Source organism: Semicossyphus pulcher, unplaced genomic scaffold (genome assembly GCF_022749685.1).
Source record: "Semicossyphus pulcher isolate SPU_LCO1_2020_fin unplaced genomic scaffold, fSemPul1.0.p SCAF_16, whole genome shotgun sequence".
Lineage (NCBI taxonomy): Eukaryota > Metazoa > Chordata > Actinopteri > Labriformes > Labridae > Semicossyphus > Semicossyphus pulcher.
The window spans coordinates 26,706,641-26,715,302 of NW_027211670.1; the positions used below are offsets into that span (position 1 = coordinate 26,706,641).

An 8,662-nucleotide genomic window follows, 5' to 3' on the forward strand; every position below is an offset into this window, starting at 1 on the left:
GGCTATGAATGGAGCATCCTCTGTGGACCGCCTCTTTCAAGGCTGCAGCCCGTGGATCGGGACACAGCTGATGGTCTCTGTAGTTTTTATTAGATCTGCCTGGAACTATTTTCAGTGGGGGATTGATATCAAGTCGTAAACTAAAGGTGGTGACTCTGGAATAAGTTTGACACTGTGTAGTCTGTGAATAAGATCACGGCTTCAAAATTTGTACAAAAAAATACCATGCTAACGTTAGCTTGGTTGCGTGTTAGCGTAGCGTTAGCAGGGTGTCAGTGCTGAAACAGAGCAGACATGAAGCAGACTGAATTTAACACAAAGTAAACAGTTAAATCTGTTAGTGACGAGCTGAGAGCAGTTCATACAGTTTATTTAAAGATACAGCGTTAACGTGTGAGAGGCAGGACATCAGCAGGTTTAAACACAGGACGTGAAGAAGAGTGACGTAATAACAGCAGACACGTTCGTCCTGTATGAGAGCTCTTTATTGTCGTCCTGGGCGATCGTCTTTCACCTCCATGTTGTTCACATCACACACCACGCTTCTAATACAGAGAGCACCACCTGTGACATCATCTTACAAAGTGTGACATCATCTTACACAGTGTGACATCATCATTACGCTGTGTGAATGTGCTCTACTTCCCAACGATGGAAGATGACACCAGCGGGAAACATTCAAGCTTTATTCATCAAAAATAAAAACACTCTTTTGACAAGAAACAGAACCAACATGGAGGACTGAGGGGGCGGGGCCAGAGGTGAAAAGGGGGGAGGGGCAGGACCACAGGTGGAGGACGCGCCACATTCACAGTTTTTTAGGTGAGCAGAGGATGTTGGAGCTAAAATCTACATTTTCTGAAGGAAGTTCTGAACAGATTTAAAAACATCTGAGTTTACAGAAGATGACATCACTTCCTTTTTCGCCTGCTGTCTGAAACAAACAGGAAGTTATGCTGAATAACCTCCCGTCTGTCTGGACGTCTGTGGAGCTGGGCCTGTTGGCTGGTGCTCAGTGAGGGCTACAAAGAGATGGTGCATGTGGGGGGGGGGCAGCTGGGAGAAGATGGGGCCTTTCTAGAAGCACTTGCGGTGGACGATGGAGGGTCCGGCCTCGTCGTACTCCTGCTTACTGATCCACATCTGCTGGAAGGTGGAGAGGGAGGCCAGGATGGAGCCGCCGATCCACACCGAGTACTTCCTCTCTGGGGGGGCGATGATCTGCAGGACGACGGACGAATAAAGGTTCATTCAAAGGTTAGAAGACATGTACTCAATATTGTATCACACACATACTGACTCATTAACGACGCTGCTATTAACTTATTTGTAATTGTTTAAAGGAGACCGTCACAGGCTGTTTAAAAGTAGACATCCTTTTTTGTTTACAGCCTAAAGTTTGGGGTTTTGGTCATCGCCATCTTGGTTTTTTATTTCCAGAAGTGACCATATTTGGACGAGAGGGTGGAGTTAGAGAGGTGCGAGGGGTTAGCAAACACTAAGTTATTAGCTAACACTGGTGCTAGCTTGGTTAGCAAGGAACATCTAGAACTTGTTAAAATCTATAACCCCCCCCCCCCCAAAAAAACAGCTTTAGTTCAACCAACACTGAACAAGCCCCGCCCTAACCCCTCCCCTCTTCCTGGTCTGTGTGACTCTCAATGGGAGCATCAGTGACTAAATAAACATCATGCTGTGTTGAAGAAGACTTGAAACTAGAGACTGAGACCATAAACTCATTAGGAACATGTGTACTGAGGGAATACATCAGGAGAGGAGGAGGAGCATGTTCTCATTGACTTCTATAGGATCACACGTCTTTACAAGCAGGGGGGTCGCCCCCTGCTGGACATATAAGAGAATGCAGGTTTAAGGTTCTTCAGATTTAGCGTAGTTTTTCATTGATGAGTATTTGATTCTCTCTGCGTCTCTGTGTTCGACTCTCTGACCTTGATCTTCATGGTGCTCGGGGCCAGAGCGGTGATCTCCTTCTGCATGCGGTCAGCGATGCCCGGGTACATGGTGGTCCCTCCTGACAGCACGTTGTTAGCATACAGGTCTTTACGGATGTCGATGTCACACTTCATGATGCTGTTATAGGTCGTCTCATGGATACCAGCCGACTCCATCCCTAAAGGTAAGACAGGTGGACAGACAGGTGAGTGAACAGACAGACAGACACACAGACAGACAGGTAGACAGACATGTAGACAGACCGATGAAGGAGGGCTGGAAGAGCGTCTCGGGGCAGCGGAACCTCTCGTTGCCGATGGTGATGACCTGTCCGTCAGGGAGCTCGTAGCTCTTCTCCAGCGAGGACGAGGACGCCGCCGTCCCCATCTCGTTCTCAAAGTCCAGAGCCACGTAACACAGCTTCTCCTTGATGTCCCGCACGATCTCTCTCTCCGCTGCAGAAACAACACACACGCTGTCAGACACACCTCAGGTTACCTGTGATGTGAAGGAGTGGGCAGAGTCTCACCGGTGGTGACGAAGCTGTAGCCGCGCTCCGTCAGGATCTTCATGAGGTAGTCAGTGAGGTCGCGACCTGCCAGGTCCAATCTCATGATGGCGTGAGGAAGAGCGTAACCCTCGTAGATCGGCACGTTGTGGGTGACGCCATCGCCAGAGTCCAGGACGATACCTACAGACAGACAGACAGACAGGCAGGCAGACAGGCAGGCAGGCAGGCAGGCAGGCAGGCAGGCAGGCAGACAGACACGCAGACAGACAGACAGGTTAATGGTTACACGTATTGAATCACAGTAAACGCAGGTCGAACATGTTCTGCCACTTTTCCTCACAAACACATAAAAACATCAGCTGATCTTTAAGAACATCGTCTGAAGTTTAATGTTTCTATCACAGCATGCAGTGATGAAGGAGGTGGAGGAGGAGGAGGAGGAGGAGGAGGAGGAGAAGGAGCAGGAGGAGGAGTGAGGTCCAACCTGTGGTGCGTCCGGAGGCGTACAGAGACAGGACGGCCTGGATGGCCACATACATGGCAGGAACATTAAAGGTCTCGAACATGATCTGCACACACACACACACACAAACACACACACACACACACACACACACACACAATAATTCGTTGATCACAGTGACCTCACTGTCAAACTCTTATTACTGTATTGATCTTTCTGTGTGTCTGTCAGGTGTATGTTTGTTTATCAGGGCTTTTATTTTGAAAAACAGCTGAAATTGAACTGCACAGGAAGTGTGCTGCAAAACCAAAACTAACCACAAAGAACAAATATAAAGATGTTTACTGTGCTATGCTAACGTTCAGTTCCCATCATGTTCTATGCTGTAGTAACGTGTAGTGTTTCAGAAGCAGCGTGTAACCTCCAGGTAACGCTCAGAGTTTACTGTACGTTAGTGTGCTATGATTTAGTGTTCTGCAGTATGAGATTATAAAGTGTCGCAGTGGTGTGCCAGTGGTGTCTCAGTGGTGTCGCAGTGTTATCGCAGTGTTTCTGCAGTGGTGTTGCAGTGTTATCGCAGTGGTGTCGCAGTGGTGTTGCAGTGGTGTCGCAGTGTTATTGCAGTGTTTCTGCAGTGGTGTCGCAGTTGTGTCTCAGTGGTGTCGCAGTGTTATTGCAGTGGTGTAGCAGTGTTATCGCAGTGGTGTCGCAGTGGTGTTGCAGTGGTGTCGCAGTGTTATCGCAGTGGTGTCGCAGTGGTGTCGCAGTGTTATTGCAGTGGTGTTGCAGTGGTGTCGCAGTTGTGTCGCAGTGTTATTGCAGTGGTGTCGCAGTGTTTCTGCAGTGGTGTCGCAGTGTTATTGCAGTGGTGTCTCAGTGTTTCTGCAGTGGTGTCTCAGTGTTATTGCAGTGGTGTCGCAGTGTTATTGCAGTGTTGTTGCAGTGGTGTCGCAGTGTTTCTGCAGTGGTGTCGCAGTTGTGTCTCAGTGGTGTCTCAGTGGTGTCCCAGTGTTTCTGCAGTGGTGTCGCAGTGTTATTGCAGTGGTGTCGCAGTTGTGTCTCAGTGGTTTCGCAGTGTTATTGCAGTGGTGTCGCAGTTGTGTCTCAGTGGTGTCTCAGTGGTGTCGCAGTGTTATTGCAGTGGTGTCGCAGTTGTGTCTCAGTGGTGTCTCAGTGGTTCTGCAGTGGTGTCGCAGTGTTTCTGCAGTGGTGTCGCAGTGTTATCGCAGTGGTGTCGCAGTGGTGTTGCAGTGGTGTCGCAGTTCTGAAGTAATACCTGTGTCATCTTCTCGCGGTTGGCTTTGGGGTTGAGCGGCGCCTCGGTCAGCAGGGTGGGATGTTCCTCTGGAGCCACTCGCAGCTCGTTGTAGAACGAGTGATGCCAGATCTGACCAATCACAGAGCAGGTAAAGAGAATCAGAGTCATTGATTATGATCCATAATAATAATAACAGAAGCATCATCATGACGGTGAGGATGTGAGACCTTCTCCATGTCGTCCCAGTTGGTGATGATTCCGTGTTCGATGGGATATTTCAGAGTCAGGATTCCTCTTTTGCTCTGAGCCTCGTCACCAACGTAGCTGTCCTTCTGCCCCATGCCCACCATCACTCCCTGAGAGACAGACACAGAGAGAGAGACAGACAGGCAGAGAGACAGGTCAGTCATTAATAGAAACAAGAAAACAACACGAAGAAACTCTGTGAAGTGGGCGGAGCCATGGTGACATTTTGGAACACAGTTTGAAGCCGGTAGTTTGACTTTTTGACTCTCACCATCTTGTTTTTTTGTAGCCAGAAGTGACCATATTTGGAGGAGAGGGTGAGTACACATTGTCACAGGTCATAGTGATATTGACCTATCAATCACAGTTAGCCCCGCCCTAAAGCCTCACCTCTTCCTGGTCTGTATGATTCTCAATGGGAGCATCAGTGACTAAATGAACATCATGCTGTGTTGAAGAAGACTTGAAACTAGAGACTGAGACCATAAACTCATTAGGAACATGTTTACTGAGGGATTACATCAGGAGAGGAGGAGGAGCATGTTCTCATAGACTTCTATAGGATCTCCTCATCCAGCAGGGGGTGTGGCCTGACCACCTGACAATACTTCTGACCAATCACTGCTTTCTCTCCTGTGTCTCTGCTGGCTTTCTGTTGTGGTTGTATCCCTGGCAGACATTAGAGTAGCATTGTTAGCATTAGCATTAGCCTGTCCCTGCGTTTGGACCAATCAGCTGTCACCTGGTGCCTGGGCCGGCCCACGATGGAGGGGAAGACGGCCCGGGGGGCGTCGTCTCCGGCGAACCCGGCCTTACACAGACCGGATCCGTTATCACAGACCAGCGCGGTGCTCTCCTCATCATCACACATGACTGCAGGGGGCGCTGTGGGCGAGCGAGGACGACACTACGACACCGAGTCACACTGAGAGAGAGAGAGAGAGAGACAGACAGACAGACAGACAGACAGACCAGAAGTGGTTACTGATAAGGTTAAACTGGGTCACCTGTCCACACACCTTTGGCCTTACCCACATTTCACATGATGTAAAAAGAGATATGAGGTTTCACCAGCAGGCAGACAGTTTAACACAGACTGAGGAGGATGAAGGCGTGTTAAAAGCTCGTAAGTCGCGCTGACAGTGTGAAGTTTCCAGAGAAAAACATCCAAATCACCAAACTTGGAGTTGTGAGGTTTTCACGTGACAGCTGTGACATCACCCCCCCCCCCCACCCCACTACTGTCCTCCACTGAATGAACAACAAAGCACTCTGGGAAAACTTCCTAATTAGGGCATGAAGCGGAGTCGTGCCTGTGTTTGGTATGCTCTCTCTCCCTGTGCTCTCCCTGCCTCGCTCGCCCTCTCCCCCTGTCTCACTCTCTCCTCACAGTGAGACAGAGATGCTGTAGACCATATTTAGTCATTCAATTTGGGAATCAAATATTTATCTGATTTGGCTGCCAGCAGGAGCCTCACAGGAGAGCGTGGGTTCGTTCTGTCCTCAGTTTTGTCTGCATCCCTCCGACAGGCTCAGGGTCAGGGTCAGGGTCAGGGTCAGGCTCGTTTAAATGTTGAATCTTTCGTCAATAAACTCATAAAAATGTCTCAAAAATACAAAGTTTCATGTTTAAAAAATGCTCAGTGATCCTTCGAACAGCTGCTCGCTGTAGTTCATCCAAAAAGAACTATTGCACTTGTTGGGACTATTTTCAGAGGCGGATGAATCCATATTTGGTGCTCTAGTGAGTATTTGTTGTAGCAAGATTGTGTGTGTGTGTGTGTGTGTGTGTGTGTTTATGGGGATCAAGTCAGATATATGAGGTCTCGTTGATGTGAGGCTGTGACAGGGTGACGTCACAGCTCAGGTAGATCACCTATACGTGTCTAAATGTGTCATAAACAATTTTAAAGTCTTAAATAATTAAAGAAGTAAAGATGTTCAAAATGTTTTCTGTAGAATAATTTTTTTCTTTTGTTTCTGGTAAAACATGAATACAATCTGGTTGATTGACGGCAGAGAAATCCGTCACGTAGATTAATTTCTTCATGTTTCCTTGTTGGCTTCCTGCTTCCGAGCGATGTAGCGCCCCCTGCTGCTCCAGTGTGTAACAGCAGACTGAACCTGACAGCAGCTGATCAAAGTGTGAGATGAATTATCTCAAGATCAAGTCTGAAGTATTCAGAACTGTTTAATTAAGAGTTCTAATAAATCACGTTGAGTGAGATTTCTGACCCGACCTGCTCTCTACGTTCTCGAGGCTCAGGAAGGAGCTCATCGCAATGATTATAAGTAATGATCCCGTGGTCATACCAGAGTCAACCTTTGATAACCCCGTCAAATTGTTCCTCTGGGCTTCCGTAGTTGTGTTTTAAATGCAATGTTTAGTCTCAGATAAAAGTGTTGAACATGTTTCAGTGATGGAGGATGTGAGGATGATGAAGGGGTTGGTTCTGGTCTGCACTCAGAGACGGGCAATGAAAGCTCCACTGCAGCAACCAAAGACTGATATCAAACAAACCTCAACACCTGCCGGACTCAACCAAACGTCACTCACTGTCACTGAACTTTTAACACTCAACACAGTCAGAACACAAACAGACACTAAAACATCAGCAGCTCCTGTAGAGAACATGTTCACCAGTGAACAGTGAAACAACGTGAAGCTCTGCACACTGACGGCTCAACTCTAACGGGAGGGGAGGCTACCATCAGGTCAGCAGGCGAGAAGTGGAGACAGCAGAAGGCTGAAGGAGGAGGAGGAGGTGAAGGAGCAGAGAGGAGGTTGGGAATGAAAGGAGAAACAGACAGGAAGAGGAGAGGAGGTGAGAGGAGGCAATGAGGAAGATGGAGGAGGACATAAAGGAGGACTTTCTCACAGTTAATCTGAGTGAGAGGAGAGGAGGTAAGAGGAGAGGAGAGGAGGTGGATTGAGGGGGATAAAAAAAGGAGAACTTCTTTCAAACCAAAACGAGGAGCAGAGATGAGAAGAAAGTTAGAGCAGGGAAAAGAGGAGCTGAGGGAGGAGGGGACATGGTGTAGGAAAGAAGTAGAGAGGAAAGGAGTAGGAGGAGGGAGAGGAGGAGAGGATGGAGGAGATAAAAATCATGTTTTTTAACAGCGAAGCTGAGAGAAGGAGCAGATTACAAGGGATATAAAAGGAGGTAAAGGAGGAGGTGAAAGGGTGTGGAAGCAGGTAAGACCAGCTTTCCACAATTACACTAAGAACCTCCTCACACCAGGAGAGGAAAAACAGAGAATAAAGGAGGTGAAAGAGGAGGTGAAAGGTATATGAGGAGGAGGGATGGACAGGAGTAGGAGTGTTTCAGATTTGAGGACAAAAGAGAGAAGGAGAAGAGAGGAGGTGAAATAAGACACAGGAGCAGGGGAGGGAGCTTTCAGGAGTAAGGAAGGAGGAGAACAGTTTTAGAGAGAGGAGCAGGAAAGAGGGGAGGTGGTAAGGAGGTGAGATGGTTTAGGGGCAGAGAGGATGATCAAAGAGGAGACAGAAGGAGAGTTCTTACATTTGTACTTAGAAGAGCAAAAAAGGAGAGGATAGAGGAGGTGGTGGAGGAGGCGATATAGGAGGTGGTGGAAGTCTTACCGTGGCAGTGCAGGGCCTGCTGGGATGTGATGGGGGGGCAGGACAGAAGTGAGAGTGTGACCTGCTGCGAGTGAGTTTATCAACCCTCCACCTCCTCCATCCATCCCTCCATCCCAAACATGGCCTGGGCCTCCTCCCTCTCTCCCTCTCTCCCTCCTCCTCCTCCTCAGCCTCCCTCTCTTCTTCTCTTGATTCCTTATAGGGCAGGCCCTGAGGGAAGCAGCCAATCAGACGGCTGGTGTAGCCACTGAACTTTCTCCCATCATTCACTGCATTCCTCTGTCCGTCTCTGCAGCCGCTCTGTGAACTGGGCTCACTGGGAGGAATCCAGTTTGATATCAAGACGAGAAGTGACCCAGTGAGTCAGAGAAAGGTCACACAGAGTCTGGTGACAGCCTGACTCCTCGCCCCCCCGACCTCCACCCTGTCTCCAGAACACTGTGTTTCATCCATGTGGGCGTGGCTTAAGGGTGAGGCATAATTCAGTTGATATATTTAGTTATAGTGTAACGTTCTAATGGTCAGTGTGAGTACTGATCAACAGTCAGGTAACTTTACTTTGAAAATCTGCATCCCTGCTGTTTTTTCGGTAAGTTAAGTGTGTGTTTGGGTTAGCGGAAGTGGCTA

At 48.4% G+C, this 8,662-nt stretch overlaps 1 protein-coding gene across 1 annotated transcript; it reads right to left on the reverse strand.

The window, feature by feature from the left end:
• Positions 1–467: 467 nt before the first annotated feature.
• Positions 468–8,139, reverse strand: acta2 (actin alpha 2, smooth muscle). The gene is made up of 9 exons (XM_069663993.1): positions 8,036–8,139; positions 5,174–5,356; positions 4,413–4,541; positions 4,204–4,314; positions 2,949–3,033; positions 2,483–2,644; positions 2,217–2,408; positions 1,950–2,131; positions 468–1,221 (listed from the first exon to the last, which is right to left on the reverse strand). Exons 2-9 carry the CDS (start codon positions 5,300–5,302, stop codon positions 1,078–1,080), a joined length of 1,134 nt encoding a protein of 377 aa, XP_069520094.1. The 5' UTR covers positions 5,303–5,356; positions 8,036–8,139; the 3' UTR covers positions 468–1,077.
• Positions 8,140–8,662: the final 523 nt, after the last annotated feature.